The 16,669-nt window shown below is 44.0% G+C and overlaps 1 protein-coding gene across 1 annotated transcript in view; it reads left to right on the top strand.

Annotated features, from left to right (window-relative positions):
- Window positions 1-16,669, top strand: part of LAMC2 (laminin subunit gamma 2) — a 58,268-nt gene that overhangs the window by 19,781 nt on the left and 21,818 nt on the right. Inside the window, exons 3-7 of the mRNA XM_057728143.1 lie at window positions 6,073-6,208; window positions 8,966-9,064; window positions 11,506-11,642; window positions 12,441-12,563; window positions 13,507-13,696. Coding sequence (XP_057584126.1) covers window positions 6,073-6,208; window positions 8,966-9,064; window positions 11,506-11,642; window positions 12,441-12,563; window positions 13,507-13,696 — 685 coding nt within the window. The remainder of the gene's footprint in view (window positions 1-6,072; window positions 6,209-8,965; window positions 9,065-11,505; window positions 11,643-12,440; window positions 12,564-13,506; window positions 13,697-16,669) is intronic.

The raw sequence follows: 16,669 nt of genomic DNA, 5'->3' as shown, positions 1-16,669 counted from the left end.
CATTCCCAGATTCACCAGACTTGCTGCTACGATATAGTTTGAGTCAGATTCGCTCAGCTTTATGGCTTTGACTCAGCATCCAGAATCTTTTGGGTTTAGCAGTTCTCCCTCTGAATCAAAGAACTTCTCAAAGAAAAATTAAAAGAAAAATGATTGCACTTTAATGGGCATTTGACCTCTCTGAAGAGCCCGTATCCCCTTAGGTTGCGCAGCTTTGTTGTGAGTCACTGGAGTTGGGTCATCCCAGCAAAATAATCAGTGAGAATGTGATGAGAAATATAATTGGCTCAGCTGGAAACCTGGCCTGAAGACAAGGTTATTAGTCTCAGAGCAGACAAGGAGCCTGCAGCCTCTCAAAGAGAGATGGTAATGAAGCTTTACCACACCATCTCTTCTTCTACGCTGTGTGGTCCATTGTCCACCCAGCAACAGTGAGCCTGGCTCTTTCTTTACTTTGTGGGAATAGATAACTCAGACTCACGGTGAACAGCCTAGTAGGAATCAGTGGAGCCCAGCGATGATTTATATCTTGTATGATAGCTAACATGCATTACACGCTTACTCTGTGTCAGGCACTTTTCTAAACGCTTTCATCCAGTAATTAATTTAATCTTCACAAATAACCCTATGAAGAGGGTGGTATTATTATTTTCATTTTACAAATGAAGTATCAGAGGCTTAGAGAGGGAGGTGATGAAACTTGTTGAGGGCTGAGTGGCATGTTGGTGGCAGGGACTGTTCCCACCATGCAGCATCTCTGGCTGCATGTTGGCTGCACAGGTCACTAAATTAGTGGCATGAGTTTAATTCCCTATGTGATTTCTCAGTGTCCCAACCAGCCAGAGGGTACTTTTCACTTTCAAATAATTTCTAAGGGAATTTGTTGTATATTCAATTTTTTAAAATCTTTATTGGAGTATATTTGCTTTGCAGTATTGTGTTAGTTTCTGCTGTACAACAAAGTGAATCAGCTATATGTATACATATATCCTCATATGCCCTCCCTCTTGAGGCTCCCTCGCACCATCCCTATCCCACCCCTTTAGGTCTTCACAATCTCCCTGTGCTCTGTAGCAGCTTCCTACTAGCTATTTTACATTTGGTAGTGTGTATATGTCAGTGCTACTCTCTCACTACATCCCAGCTTCCCCGCCTCACCCCCGACCCCTGGTATCCTCAAATCCGTTCTCTACGTCTGCATCTCTACTCCTGCCCTGCCACTAGGTTCATCGGTGCTGTTTTTCTAGATACCATATATATGTGTTAGCATATGGTATTTGTTTTTCTGATGTACTTCACTCTGGATGACAGACTCTAGGTCCACCCACCTCACTACAAATAGCTCAATTTCATTCCTTTTTATGGCTGAGTGATATTCCATTGTATATATGTACCACATCTTCTTTATCCATTCATCTGTTGAGAAGATGTGGAGAAAAGGGCACCCTCCTGCACTGTTGGTGGGAAGGTAAATTGATACAGCCGCTATGGAAAACAAGTATGGAGGTTCCTTAAAAAACTAAAAATAGAGCTACCAAGTAAGCCAGCAATCCCACTACTGGGCATATACCCAGAGAAAAACATAATTCAAAGAGATACATGTACCACAATGTTCATTGCGGCATTATTTACAGCAGCCAGCACATGGAAGCAACCTAAATGTCCATCAACAGATATTCAGTTTCAAATGCAGAAGAATTCATCTTACCAAAAGCTACCATTCCATGCATGGTGAATGAAGCCAACAGCACTTGTAATCCCCAAAATGGTCACGGATTTTGGACGTCAGATCGATTTCCCCTAAATATAGCAACTAGGCTTATTTTTAGGTGATGATTTTGTGGGCTCAGCAACAGGGCTGAGTTATCCTCAATTCTTGTAACCTTGGTACTCTTTTGTGGATACTTTGAAATTCACTGTGTGTGTGTGTGTGTGTGTGTGTGTGTGTGTGTGTTTTCTTCCCCGATATCTAAATTCTTAAGATCTGTGTAGACATTAATTTTATTTTGTTTTTACATATATATGAGCTGGCAGTGGATTACTCAGACTACAACATTTGAGTTATTATTTAAAATGTGTTTTAGATAATAATGTAATTATTATTAAATATAATGATTAAATAATAATAATAGTGCTATCTAAAAATGCAAGTGTATATATTTTTAAAGGGTTCTCAAAAGGAAGCAAGCTTTCTTCATTTAAATTTTAAATATTAATCATTTTAAAATACCTTCCGGAGTCCTCAAGTGCACGTAGACGGTACTCCATAAGCCCTGAAAGTGCTTCTTGGGACACAAACTTGAAACAGGAAGCTGTTCTTCATCTGTCCTTTAAACCGAATTGGTCACAATCCCTAAGAGTAGCTCATGATGTGGGAATTGGGACAGGTGTTTTTATTTTAGTGAGATACTTTGAAAACTCAACGCTATTATTTTGAAAGTTTGGGAACATGAAATAAATCAATCCTGTTCACAGTAAAGGCCTGTGTATGTTTCCATGTCAACTTTGCAAGGCTTGAGCACCCACATTTGTGAGATGTTGAATTAGGCACTTCATATGTTTTAGTTCAAAGTCTCACAACAGCTTCACAAGGCATGGCTGTTATCCCCACTAAAAGAAGGGATGAGGAGCTGTTTGCTCAAGGACACACAGCTAATCAGTGGCAGAGCTGGTATTTGAAGTGAGATATATTGGACCCCAAAGTCTGGGCTCTTTTCATGTCCCCCAGCTTCTAGAACTGTGTTCTCTAGATAATGTCCTATGCAATATTGTGTTTCCCAAGATAATAATAGGTGTTGCCTGTAAGAATGTCAAATAACGTTTGGAGACACTGGCATTAAAAAGTTAAAGGTTCATGCCTACTGAATGTACTGCTATGTTATAAATCTCTGAGAGATTTAGGACATACCATTTCCCAAACTCTTTTGAACACAGAATGCTTATTTCCATGAGATAACTTTTAATACCCCTCAGAAGAGTATTCTGTAGAGTACCTTTTAGGGCTATTTAGCCAAAATCCAAAAATGAAGTATAGTCTTTTCCACCTTATAAGAATAATGTGTTTCTGAAAAACTATCATGGGGGAGTTTTCTTAAGCTGAAAGTGTACTTTCCATTACATTGAATGGAGAAAAAGTGTTTCTGGGTCCCAGCTTAACATGGATTTATGTTAAAAGTAATTAAATTGTATTAAAGAGAGAACATTTAATGTTACTTACCAGAGCATAAATTCAAACAGGAATTTACCTTCTTAGCTCTGTCTGCTGTTTGTCTCTAAATGCCAGCCCAGTGGCCTCTCCTCACTCTCATCTTGTTAAAGGCTCTCCTACCTTAGATCCTGAAAACCATCCCATCTCCCTCCTCCCTTAACCCTGCTCAGAATTCTCCTCCCTTGGCTTCTGCTGTTCTGAGGCTTCTCCCTGCTCCCATCACCCTTTCCTTAATCACTGAGGTCCCATTTCTGTCTGAGGTACCTTCCCCTCCTCTCCTTCCTCTCTCTACCTGCTCCCAGAGTGACCTTACGCTTGCGCTGGCTTCCCGTTCTTCCTGTGGGCTGAGGACTCCCAGACCTTCATATCCAGCCTCTTTCTCGATCTCCAGGTGAACGTTTCCACCTAAGTTCACTATGTCTCAGACTAAACTAGTTATCTTCTCTTGATGATCCAATGTGAGGTCCTGTTCCTCCTCTGGCCTTCTCTGGTTTGCCAGTAGCCTCACGTCTAGTGGTGCCCTAGCAGTGGTCCATGTGGTCCACCCCTGCTGCTGTCTGTTCCGAGTCTACATCTGCAGTGGCTCTCACAGCATGTCCCTCCTCCCCTTCTCATCTAGATTCCTCTAATCCAGGCCATCATGTCAGAAGGACTTTTTGCCTCGAGTGCCTGCTGCCCTCCTGTTCCCAAGCCATCCTGCAGTTGCTCTAGAGTTGTCCTTCTAAACTGCACGTCTATCTTGTTGCCACCTGCCTGATCCTCTGAGAGCTCCCTATTATCCACAAATGGATTTTCTATCCTTCTTTCAGCTCTTAATTCAGCAGTAGATACAGTGAGCTAACATATATATAAAGAGCCCAGTTCAGTGTTTCACATGTAGCAGGTTTATATTATTATCACTGAGGGCCCTTTCAAGCCTTGCAGTGTTGACATGGAGACTTTCACAGGCTCTAACTGTGAATGTGACTAATTTCTTTCATGTTCCACCTGCAGCTATAGACGCCAAGCCAATACCTTTATTGATTTGAATTGTATCCACAAGTGAATTAAAAGTTCACAGACGAGTAAGAAATAAGAAAAAAAGGAGCAACTGGTTAGTGTTCTGTTGACTTTATAGATTATGAACAGCCTAATTATCACAGTTGAGATATAGGATTACTTTATAATCCTGCCAGCCACAGGGAAATCATCAAGGAGGTGAGCCACCTTCCACCTCATCTTTTGGCTTTCTCCTAACTCCTTTCACAATAGTCACATCCTCTTTCTTGAGGGTTAATTAACCCAACGATTTCTGGGTCTCTTCTTTGCGTCGGGCACTGGGGATACAGCAGGGAACATAAGCTGAGGTAGCCATCAGTAAGCAGGGCTAAGGTCTGGGGGAGCAGTGGGATGGATATTTTAGATATGAGAGGCAGAGAAGGTTTCTCTAGGGAAGTAATATTTAATCAAGATGGAAGTGCCGAGAATGGGCCAACTAGGGGAGGTTCCGGGGAAAGAACATTCCTGGCTGAGGGAGCAACAGGTGTAAGTGCCCTAAGGAGGGCAGCAGTTAGCACATTCCAGGAACAGGGAGGGGCCCCGGGGCGCTGGACCTCAGTGAAGGAGGGCAGGGGATGAGGCAGGAGAGGTGGAGGCTTGTAGGTCATGGTACAAAGTTTGCACTTTATTCCCCTCATAGTGGGGACCCACCAGAAGACTAGACCAGTCATATGATCTGAATTCCACTGGAAAAGGAGTGCTGTGGCTTCTGTAGAGAGAAAGGAGTGTGGGGGGCAAGGATGGAGGCAGGGAGGAGAGTGCGAGGCAGGGTCCGGTGAGAGAAGGTGGAGGCTTGAGCTGGGGTGTGGAAGGATAGGCGGTGAGGGGTGGCTGGATTCCAGAGTGGCACATTTTGTTTTTCTGAGCACCTCTTGCCTTTCATCAACACTCAATCTGAGAGGTCCCACTTACAAGTAAGAGCATTCTATAAAAAATTTATCATAGGACAAGTACTCTAGTGCACAAAACTGGGTAAGATGCACGGGGTCTTTATTCCTCACAAGGACTGATGCTCCAAGCGTGAGAATTTCTACCACCCCCGGTAGGTAAAGATGTTTTTGGTTAAGAGGCCTTTTTGCATAGAGACACAGACATAGAGAATAGACACTTGGATACCAGGGTGGGAAAGGGGGGAGAGTGGGATAAATTGGGAGATTGGGATTGACATATATACACTACTATGTATAAAATAGATAACTAATGAGAACCTACTGTACACAGCACAGAGAACTATACAATGCTCTGTGATGACCTAAAAGGGAAGGAAATCTGAAAAAAGAGGGGATACATGTGTATGTATAGCTGAGTCACTTGGCCGTACAGTAGAAACTAACACAACATAGTAAAGCAACTATCCTCCGATAAAAATTAATTTTTAAAAGAGAGGCCTTTTTGTACTCTGAAAATCATGCCATACAAGTACTGACGCTTCAAAGATAGCTTTTGCCTGCCAGAGATAAGGGAGAATGTGGCTCGCTTTCTCATCCTAACTCACTTCCTGGAGGCCAGTGTGTTTATTCACAAATGTTCTCCTTGAGATCTCAAGGATTTGACAAACTACTTAATGTTGAAACCAGAGCAGATACATAAATAATGCTATCGGGAATCATTTCCATTTCTTTCCCTGAAGAAGCTATCCTTGGTTGTCAGAACTTTCCCTGGTGGGTGGAAGCATATCCTGACCATGTGAAAGAATTCCTAGAAGCAGCAGTGGTGGTTATTACCTAGTATTTATTGGGCTCCCATAGGGTGACAGTTTCTTCCTAATGTGGTCTAAATTAAATATTTCCCTTTCTTCTTTCCTTTTCCCTGCCTTGCGCTTACAGGTTCTCTTAGCCCTCGATGTGACAACGCTGGACATTGCAGCTGTAAGCCAGGTGTGACAGGAGAGAGGTGTGACCGCTGTCTGCCAGGCTTCCACACCCTCACTGATGCTGGGTGCACCCAAGACCAGAGGCTCCTGTAAGCGCCTGCCCCACCGCGGATGCTTCTAGTGTGAATGATGGCAACTTTATCAATTTCAGGGTCCACTTACCTTTACTGAGTAACTGTTACTGAGTAACTGAGTTACTGAAACACTGTTTCGAGGACTTCGTGTGCGTTATCTCATTTAATCCTCACAATAACCCTAAAAAATTGGGATTAGCATCATACAAGTGTTAAAGATAAGAAACTGAAATGGTGAGAGGATACATAAGATGTCCAGTGCTGCTGGTGAGGGTGGACTTAATATTCAGGCTCAGAGTTTTGTCTCTGGAGCCCATACTCTTCACGCTGACAACTGCCCCTCCTCTAGATGAACCAGTATGGAAGTCAAGAGTCCTTCAAATTTTAACCTGAAACTAATTTCAAATAAATGGACTTGGAGTAGAAGAACTTTCTGCATAATTTGATCCCCTTTAGCTTGAAGCATTCTCTATCCCTCTTCAACTTCCTTTGTGGAAGAAGATATAGATTACATGACCAACCCACAGCGCTGCAGAGCCCACAGGGTGTTGGGCTGGCTTAGAGGAGGGGGAACCTTGGGCAGTGGAGCCCTTGGCTAGAACGCCGCCCACAGAGGAATTGCCTCCCCATGGCCCGGGCTTCCAGCCCCTTGCCCCACATGAGACCCGCCCGCCAGCCAAGCCTGCGCCATCCCTGTGACCACTGTCCCAGGTTCTCTTACCCTCTGGGCCTCTCTGTGGATTGTTCTCTCCCAGCCTTCCCTGACCCCTCCCCAGGCCCTGTCTCCCTTCTGTAACCCTTGTAAAATACGAAGTAGATTGTATCACGGCTCTGCTCCAAACAGCCATTAGTTCCTTTCCCACCTAGAATGAGGTCCAAACTTCTAATCAAGGCTGGTAGGGCCCTGCAAGACCCTCCTGCGCGCTCCACCCTCCACCTTAGGCTCCTGTTCCATCTCTCACCGCCTCCGGCCTTCCTTTCCTTCTTCAAAGGAGCCGAGTGTATGAGACCTCGCCCTTGGCCTAGAGCACTCTTCCCTCCCACTAGGAGCCCGACAGAGCTTCATGGGCTCCATCCCCACTTCGTCCATCTCCTCACAGAGGCCTTCCAGGCCAGTCCCCACCCCTCTGTGTCCTGACTCTGTTGTTTTACAGTCTCTCATTTTCTATGTGTATCTGTTTGGCTGTCTCTTCTGCTGGAGTGTAAGCCCCGTTGGGCTTTGTCTCGTTCAGCACCGCAGGAAGAGGCACACAGAGGGTGTTTCAACTCAGCTGCAGCTGGCATTATGCCTTGTCGCCATTGCCTATTTCTTATTATCCCCCCGGTGCTTAGCAGCCAGCAAATGCTGGACACATTTCTCAGCGGGTCCAGATAATGGTATGAAGAGACCAAGATGGGGGAGGTTACCATGGGAACTGAAAGATGAAGACTGGGAAAGAAATCTTCAGGAAGCCTGATGGGATTTGGCATCTGATTGGATGGGGAATGTGAGGAGGACGAGGAGTCAGATGCAGGTTGGCGCAGGATTTAATGGGGTCATGGGGCAGCAGGTCAGTAGGGAAACGACAACTAACTTGGTTTTAGATACATGAGATAAATACATACGCTTGAGTGCCAGACTCGGTGACAGAGACCAGCGTTTTGATTAGTCAGAGACCAGACATTAGTCAGAGCGCTAGTCTGCACAAGACAAGGAGATTGTGCCAAAGTTAAATAATGAAAATAGTGATTTTTTTTCTTCATGGAGAAAGTCTTGCAACCAAAAAAAAAAAAAAAAAAATCAGTGAAACTAACAGCAATTTCACTCCTAGGTATATATTCAAGAAATATGAAAACCTATGTATCTGCACAGAAACTTGTACAGAGACGTTCACGTTACCATTATTCACAATAGCTAAAAAGTGGAAACAACCCAAATGTCCATTCTGATGAATGGATGGACAAAATGTAATATATTCATGAGATGGGATTTTATTCAGCCATAAAAAGAATGAACTACTGATACAGGATACAGCATGGATGGATCTTGAAAACATACAAAGCGAAAGAAGCCAAACACCAAAGGTCACATGTTGTACAATTCCATCTATAGGAAATGTTCAGAATAAGCAAATCTATAGAGACAAAAAAGTTGGTTAGTGGTTGCCTAGGGCCGGGGGTCGGAAATGGGGGTGATTCCTAAAGGACATGGGATTTCTTCTTGGAGTAATAAAAATGTTCTAAACTTGGTTGTGGTGCTGGTTGCCCAACTCTGAGTATCAACTAAACCCCATTGAATTGTACACTTTAAATGGGTGAATTGTGTGTCAATAGGTGTGTTACCAGAAGAAAGAACTAAATGAACCAAAGCAAGTAGATGGAATCTGTCACCATGAAAGCCGACGCCACTGAATTAAATGATAGGGAAACAAATGATAAGGTTTTTTTTAATGTCAACTGTCCCAAACAATCAACCAAACTAAACTAAACAGTTTCGTGATGAATTTGGTTTACGTTCTGGGGCAAACAGTCCTCTCTTTAGGAGTGGGCAGCGAACAGTTCCTGGACTGGCTGCCGGCCACGGACCAGACTTTGGGCAGCACTAGCATGGACAAACGAATTCTTAAAGGGTCTGAGAGAGATTAGCATGGACAAGAATAGCTAAGAGAGGCCGCACTGAAGATGAAAGATTGACTCAAGTTCTGACATTTGCTTATGAGCGCTTCGTCTTCATGTGTATAGTTACAAAGCATGTGGAAACACATCTCTGATTTTCTTTTTCTTCTTTCCCAGAGACCCGAAGTGTGACTGTGATCCAGCTGGCATCTCGGGGTCCTGTGACGCGGGCCACTGTGTCTGCAAGCCAGCTGTCACCGGAGAGCGCTGTGATAGGTCTGTGTGAACTGTGACCCTACTGGCACAGCAGGGTGTCCCTTGGCAACAGGCATGGGAATTCATCCTCTGAGTGGTTACGGAAAAGGGACACAACAAATGTTGATGAACTTCTTCCTGCCCCCTGGCCTCAAAAACTAGGCTTTAAAAGAAAATACAACCAAGGCCCCAAATCTCACTGGACTCCAAGCTTTTGCTCTGGGTCCCTTCTCTGTTTAGGTTGTGACAGAGGCACAGGGCCCTCGTGAGTCCCTGGCCAGCTGGCTCTGAGTCCCAGGTGCTGGATACACGGTATGCAGTGATGAGGTCACATGACTCAACTTGGTCCCAGGAAAGACCTGGCCTAATTAAACACGTCGGGAAAATCTTAGTAAGTGGGAACATCACAGCATATGGCCATAGATAACCATCTCATCCTGAGAAGGACCCGGGATGGGATGGTGGTTACACGCACACACACAAACCAGGGGAAGATGTAAGAGCCCTTTGGGTCCCCAGTCACGTTGGGGCAGGTGGTGCAGCCAGGCTGGTGCAGCCAGGCTGATGCGCCCTCAATTGCTGCTGCAGGAAATTCCTTAAGTACAGACTGTGCCCAGACTTAAAACTCTTCCCTCCCCTGAGGTTGTTGTGAGCAGAGGGCTGCAAGGGAGGCCCTAGAGGTAAAGGCTTCCTCCTTATTCCCTTAAAAGAAAGAAAGCAGTTCTTTGGCATCCTGCCAATCGCTTATACCTGGGCAGAGGAAATGCCAGGTACATTCCTGTCTTGTGTTTTCAGGGGTTTCTTTGCTGCTGAGGTGGGGGTGGGGAAACATAGCTTAACTGTTACAAAAGGAGTCACTTTTGGAAAACATTTTGAATTTCAAAATAGAACACAGAAATAGAAAGTAACATAAAACAAATGTTGTCAGCACCACCAAATAGACCTTTGCTAAAAATATGCCAGCCCTGTAACACCCTCCCTCCTTCCTAGAGGTCACACTATTCTGACTTCCCTACTTTTCTTCATAATTTACCAGCCAAGTATGTCCTTAAACACTGTGGGTTAGTGTTGCCTGATTCCCTTCGTTTCCCTCCCCCACCTCCCTTCCTTTATCATTCCCTCTCCTCCTTCCTCTCCTTCCCTTCCCCCTCCTGCCCTCCCCTCTTTGCTTCCCTCACTCTTTTCCTCCCTCCCTCCTTCCTCCCATCCCTCCCTCTGTTTTTTTCTCCCTCCTTTCCCTCCTTCCTTTCTTCCTTCTTTTGTTGTTTTTTAATCTCTTTTAATCTGCAGGTTTCCCCCACAGAAACTGTAATGATTTTTTAAACCCTTTCTCTAAAGAGAAAAACAAAAAAGACAAAACAAACAACTTATTTACTTATAGCTGGTCTCTGAAGCATCTACGGTTCCTGACCAACTTGCTTTTGTAATTTTGCACAATGAACGTACTCCTGATGTCTATTCCAGCGGACTAGACCACATGATTTATCAGCAGGTGTATCTGAGTTCGAATCTTGCCTCAGCCACTTACCAGCTGTATGACCTTGAACAAGTTTCTTAACCTCTCTGGCCTAGGTCTCTTCATTTAAGAAAATTGGAGATAACAATTCCTATCTCATAAGGTTGCAGTAAATGAGGGAGCATACGTAGGGTGCCCAACATAGCACAAGTATTAAAAAAATGATCATTGAAACTACTGTTGTTTCCTGCAGAAGGATGTCGTTAACTTGAACAGAGAAGAAAACAAATCCTTCCCAGCTTCCCCTGCCCTCTTCTCTATGACCCCAGCATCTGGGACTTGTCTGCCAGCTCTGGTCCTCAGAGAAGCCCTTGGAGGGCTTGAGCTGAGAGCAGAGGGGATGCCTGCCTATATTTTGCTTTTGTAGGGCGCCTCTAGCCATCCTTTTTTGACATAACCTCACCTGCCCCCTCCCCTGTGGGTCAAAGCCCGTGTACAAGGGGCAGGGATGGTGGGCAGTGCCAGGGACGGTGGTCCTAGCAGGGGTGGGGGCGGGGGGAGGCTCCGTACAGCTGAGTGCGTGCTGGGGCAGAAGCATTTGCCTTTCTTTTGTTGGCCCCCACTTCCCACCCTTTTGTCCCCATTAAACACTTGCTCCAGGACAGGGCCAGCTCTGCGTATCCCTACCAGACCCCTCCCCATCCTGCCCATGTGACCCCCACTCAGCGGATGGGAAAAATGACTGTTTCCAAACCATCAAGTCAAACGCGACACTGCTCTACCAGAGTGAGAGAAAGTGAATATTCTTCATGCTTTCTTAAGGGGGGGCTGTGGTTGTCCAGCAGTGGGTCTGGGAGTGCGGATGGTATGTGCGACCTAGTATTTCTCCCCTCTGGGAATTAATGGACCAGGTGGCAGAGAAAGTGGAAATGAGCAGTCCTCATATTCTCTACAGGGATAAGAAATAAGCTCTAATGTTGTCCTGATTTCTAAAACACCACTGCAGGTGCCGACCGGGTTACTATCACCTGGATGCGGGAAACCCTGAGGGCTGTACCCAGTGTTTTTGCTACGGGCATTCGGCCAGCTGCCGAAGCTCTGGAGACTACAGTGTCCATAAAATCACCTCGACCTTCCATCAAGGTAAAGCATTCTGTTTTCTAGCTTTTTTGCTTTTAACGTTGTATAGCGTTTTGTGCTTATAGATTTCCGTCCACAGGATGGGGTCTTGGAGTCATCTTTAGCAACTCTCTTCTAGCTTTAAATGTACATTATTTTGTCAGGCAGTAAGGAAGAGCCTAGTGTCTTCAAAAAGTTATAGCTGAGCAGTTTACTCAGACCAGCTTGTGAATAACTTTAAAAAATAACTGAAAAGGGAGCAGATTTTCATCTCCCTGCATTTCCCATTCCATCTATTTTAAAACCACAAAAGAATCATTCTTTTGGATCGAGGGGCTTGACATGAGTCTCCCTGGAATTCACATTCACTAATAATACTGCTTTCACATATGCCAAACAAGTTAATTTATGTGAAATTAGTTACCAAGCTACAAAGCACTCTAAAAATATGGGAGATTAATATGATTTCAACTCAGTGTTTCTCTTTGAACATACTGGACCCTCTTACCTCACTGAGGCCAGACCCTGTTTTTGTAAATAAAATAAAAATACAAATTACAGGCAGATGAAAACATGCTCTCTTATTCCAAGAGTCAGACTCAAAGACAAGAAGTCAAAGCAGCTGTAGGGTAGGAGCAGGTGAAGGTGAAAACCAAGTAGAGAGGTGCATAGGAAATGCTGAGGATGGTACATGAATGTGGAAATACTAAGAAAACCCCACTTGTTACTCACTGCTAGGGAGCAGCAACCAAGTTTTGCCTTGTTTAACTCGGCAGATGATGAGGTTTGTCCAAATGCAGAGTGGTTTTATTTGTGTTCCAGATGTTGATGGCTGGAAGGCTGTCCAAAGAAATGGGTCTCCTGCAAAACTCCAATGGTCACAGCACCATAGAGACGTGTTTAGCTCAGCACGACGGTCAGACCCTGTCTATTTCATAGCTCCTGGTACGTATGGTATTTTCCCTGTAGAAGCCAACTTAGAAGACTAGAAAGTCAGGATAGAAAAATGTGGAAATCTTATCACTTAGTGTTCAGGAGACCACTGGGGTTTCAGTGCTATTTGATAAAGTCATGGCACAGTAGAGCAGAACTGGGCGTCCAGGTGGTCAGACCTTGGTGCAGGTTCCTACTTCAGTCAATGGGGTTTCTAGGTTTCCCACCAAGACAAGAAATAAGGTCTGTGGTCACATCTGTGGGTCTACTGAGAAGCAGATGGAAAATGAAAACAAGGTGTTTCTCAAAGTTTTACACCACTTGTAAATTTTAAAAATACGAAAATTATCTGAACTCTGGCTATAGAAATTACAGCAGTTTTAATATAACTGGAGTGCAGATCATGTTTGATTCACCCTCATATATATTTGTCAAAAAAGCTGGATGGAAAAGCTCTGGCTAAAATTTTAATCCTAGTTCATATCCTTAGGTGATTCCTGGGCAAGGTGGCCTCTTAACTTTTCCAAACTTCAATTCCCTCAGCTGTTAAATGGAAAGAATAATGACCTACCTCCAAGAATTATTGCCATCAAATGTGATAATGTTTGCGGAAGTATTGTGTGAACTAGAAAGCATTATGTAACTAATGGCACCGTTGCTGATAGACCTGGGATCTTTACATCTTGGTCCGTCATAAGGGCCATGCTATGAATCCCATAATAGATGGAATTGTCTTATGATGAGGTGCTTTCAGCATTTCAGTAGCTAACCCTTCTTTGTAGCCAAGAGCCATATGGGTCATGTCCAGTGCCATGAACTGGCTCTCCTGGCAGCGTGGTTTGGGGTGGGTGATGGGTGGGTAACACAGGACTCCAAGAGAAATTGCCAACATCGATGCAAACGTGCTCACTCAGTCCCACAATTGATCTCAATCTTTCTGAATTCTATTTCACAGCCAAATTTCTTGGGAATCAGCAGGTGAGCTATGGGCAAAGCCTGTCTTTTGACTACCGTGTGGACAGGGGAGGCAGACACCCATCTGCCCACGACGTGATCCTGGAAGGTGCTGGTCTACGGATCGCAGCTCCCTTGATGCCACTTGGCAAGACACTGCCTTGTGGCATCACCAAGACTTACACATTCAGGTAAAGAGAGAGACTACAAGTGGGTCAAATAGAGCAAACTGGGATTAAAGTCTGATTCCTTGGTTCATCCATTTAATCCTCATTCATTCATTCAACGCGCTTCTCTGAGCACCTTTTATGGACCAAACACAGTGTTATGTGCTGAGACAAGTCATGACTGCTGCCCAGAAGCCCCTGACAGGCTATTAGGGGAGAAAAACAAACCAATGATTACAGTGCAACTTGTAAGTGATGAGGTAGACACAGGTGTTTTGAACACACACAGGAGACATCAGTAACTCACATTGGAGTGATCAAGGGAAGCTTCCCAAGAAGATATGACACGTGAAGATCCGCTCTCTGAGGAAAGAAAAGGGGGGAAGGTTAACATGGCAGCGGAAGTGTGTTTGAGGAAGTTTTGTACATGTAGGAAATTCCAAGTGGCTAAGCATGAGTGGAGCATGGAGTAGGGGAGAGGAACGCAGAGAAAGAGGTGGAGGTGAGGTCTTGGATGGCCCCGTGTGTGTCTATGGAGGGTACGTGTTATCCTGTGGAATGGGATAGTTTTTGAAGTATAATTGACCGACAACACTATGTTAGTTCCAGGTCCACAACAGAGTGATTCGATATTTCTATACATTACAAAATGATCACCAGGATAATTCTAGTTTACCACCTGTCACCGTACAGTGTTGTTACATTTTTGACTGTATTCCTCATGCTGTGCATTTCATCCCCGTGGCTCATTTATTTTATAACTGGAAGTTTGTACCTTTTAATCTCCCTCACCTATTTCACTCATCCGCCACACCCTCCTTTCTGGCAAAGACTTATTTGTTCTCTGTATCTATGAGTCTGTTTTTGTTGTGCTGTATTTGTTTGTTTTTTAGATTTCACATATAAATGAAATCACGTGGTATTTGTCTGAATTATTTCACTTAGCATAATACTCTCTAGGATATACACCACATGTTCTTTATCCACTATTAATGGACACTTAGGTTGCTTCCATAGCTTGGCTATTATAAATAATGCTGCAGTGAACATAGGGGTGCATATATCTTTTCAAATTGGTATTCCTGGTTTTTTCAGAACAATACCCAGATGTGGACTTCCTGGATCATATGATAGTTCTATTTTTAATCTTTTGAGGAACCTCCATATTGTTTTCCATAGTGCCTGCACCAATTTACATTCCCATCAACAGTGCACGAACATTCCCTTTTCTCCACATCCCTGCCAATGCTCAGTATTTGTTGTCTTTTTGATAATAGCCATTCTGACAGGTGTGAGATGATATCTCATTGTGGTTTTGATTTGCATTTCTTTGATGATTAGTGATGTTGAGCATCTTTTCATGTGTCTGTTGGCCATCTGTATGCCTTCTTTGGAAAACTGTTTATTTAGGTACTCTGCCCACTTTTTAATTAGGCTGTTTGTTTTTTGATGTTGAGTTATATATTTGTATATTTGGGATATTAATCCCTTATCAAATATATCATTTGCAAATATTTTCTCTCTGGAATGGGAATTTTAAATGGTGGGTACAGAGAGTTCAGGGGAGCGGGCTGTGCCTATTAAGTGCTTAGTACTGTGTCAGAGGCTGGGAATTCAAGATGAAGAAACATGGTCCTTGTCCTCCAGGAGCTCTTGTCTAGTAGAATATGTAACATGTCAAAAAACAAACATAATACAATACAAAGTTACTTCAGTGGTGGTGCATGCTCATAGGGACTTGGGAGCAAAGGAAAGAGTAACTTAGTTCTGCCTGGAGGAGTCAGGAAAAGCATCACTAAGGAGGCAGTGTGTGGATGGGCAAAATCGGGACAACCTGTACATGTGAGTATATGGGGATGTGGAAAGGCATAACACAGGAGACTGGTAAGCAGTATTTGTGGCTGGAACATAGCATGTATAGGGTAGATGGGCAGATAAGATTGAAAAGGCTGGAAAAAGACCCAGCATGGTGGTTCTTGGATGTCATGTCAAGGTGCTGAGATCTTGCTCGTGCCTGCAAGATAACGGAAAGCTATTGCAAGATTGGAAGTAGAGAATTGGCATGATCAAGTGTGAAGGCTGGGTGAAAATATTGTGTGGAGGACAGTTTGGGTAGGGTCCTTAATTGAACCATCAGAACACATCCAGAGTGGTTCAAGTGAGGGTTGCTGGGGGCCTGCCTCAGGGCAGAGGTAAAGGAAATAGAGGATAGAAGACCCACAACACACATGCAATGTGTTCTTAAATAACCAAGTGCAACTTATCCTAATGATACACACACCCAGCTCTCCACACTGAAATACCCATTCCCACCTTCTCAGCTTGGTGAACTTACTCTTTGAAATTCAGCTTACAGGTTTTTCCTTTGTATTAACCTTCTCAGAATCCCAGGTAAAGTTACAGGCCATCGTGAGTTTCTATGGCATTCTGTTCATGCCTTTGTTTTATAGCACTCACTGCATTGTATCATGATTATTTGTTTACCTGGGTAGGTAAACATGGGTAGTCACTGATCACCTCACTCTACTTGTTTTTGTATCCTCCATCCTAATACAGCTTCTGGCTCAAACCAAGTGCACAGTAAACTATTATTTCACAAATCAGTGGATGAAACAAAAGTGTCAGGGTTGTTCCTGGAAGAGCTACTCCAGTAAAAACCAAAACAGCGTAAGAGGAATAGTGCAGGGGCTGGTGATGTGATGTGCTGAGGCAGCATGATGTCAGACTAGGAAGTGTTAGACCTGGACAAGGTAGAAGGTGGAAATTGACTTTTGAAAATAGGAGGTGAAACGTTCCCAGATAATAAGCATTTAAACAACAAAACCAAAAATGAATGATGGCTCTTGAGGATCAGAGTTTCTGAAACTCAGAGAAGTTCCTGCTATTAGGTTTTGTGTGACCAAGAATAGAAAGTTGTCTCTGAGGACTTGGAGCAGCACTGGAGGCTGTGATACCTGGAGCGCGACTTCCTACATTGGGATGCCCTCCATCACATCC

The sequence above is a fragment of the Hippopotamus amphibius genome, chromosome 3, assembly GCF_030028045.1.
Source record: "Hippopotamus amphibius kiboko isolate mHipAmp2 chromosome 3, mHipAmp2.hap2, whole genome shotgun sequence".
NCBI classification, from domain to species: Eukaryota; Metazoa; Chordata; class Mammalia; order Artiodactyla; family Hippopotamidae; genus Hippopotamus; species Hippopotamus amphibius.
Note: the sequence above shows the minus strand (reverse complement) of the source record. Positions and strands in the feature narration are given on the sequence as shown.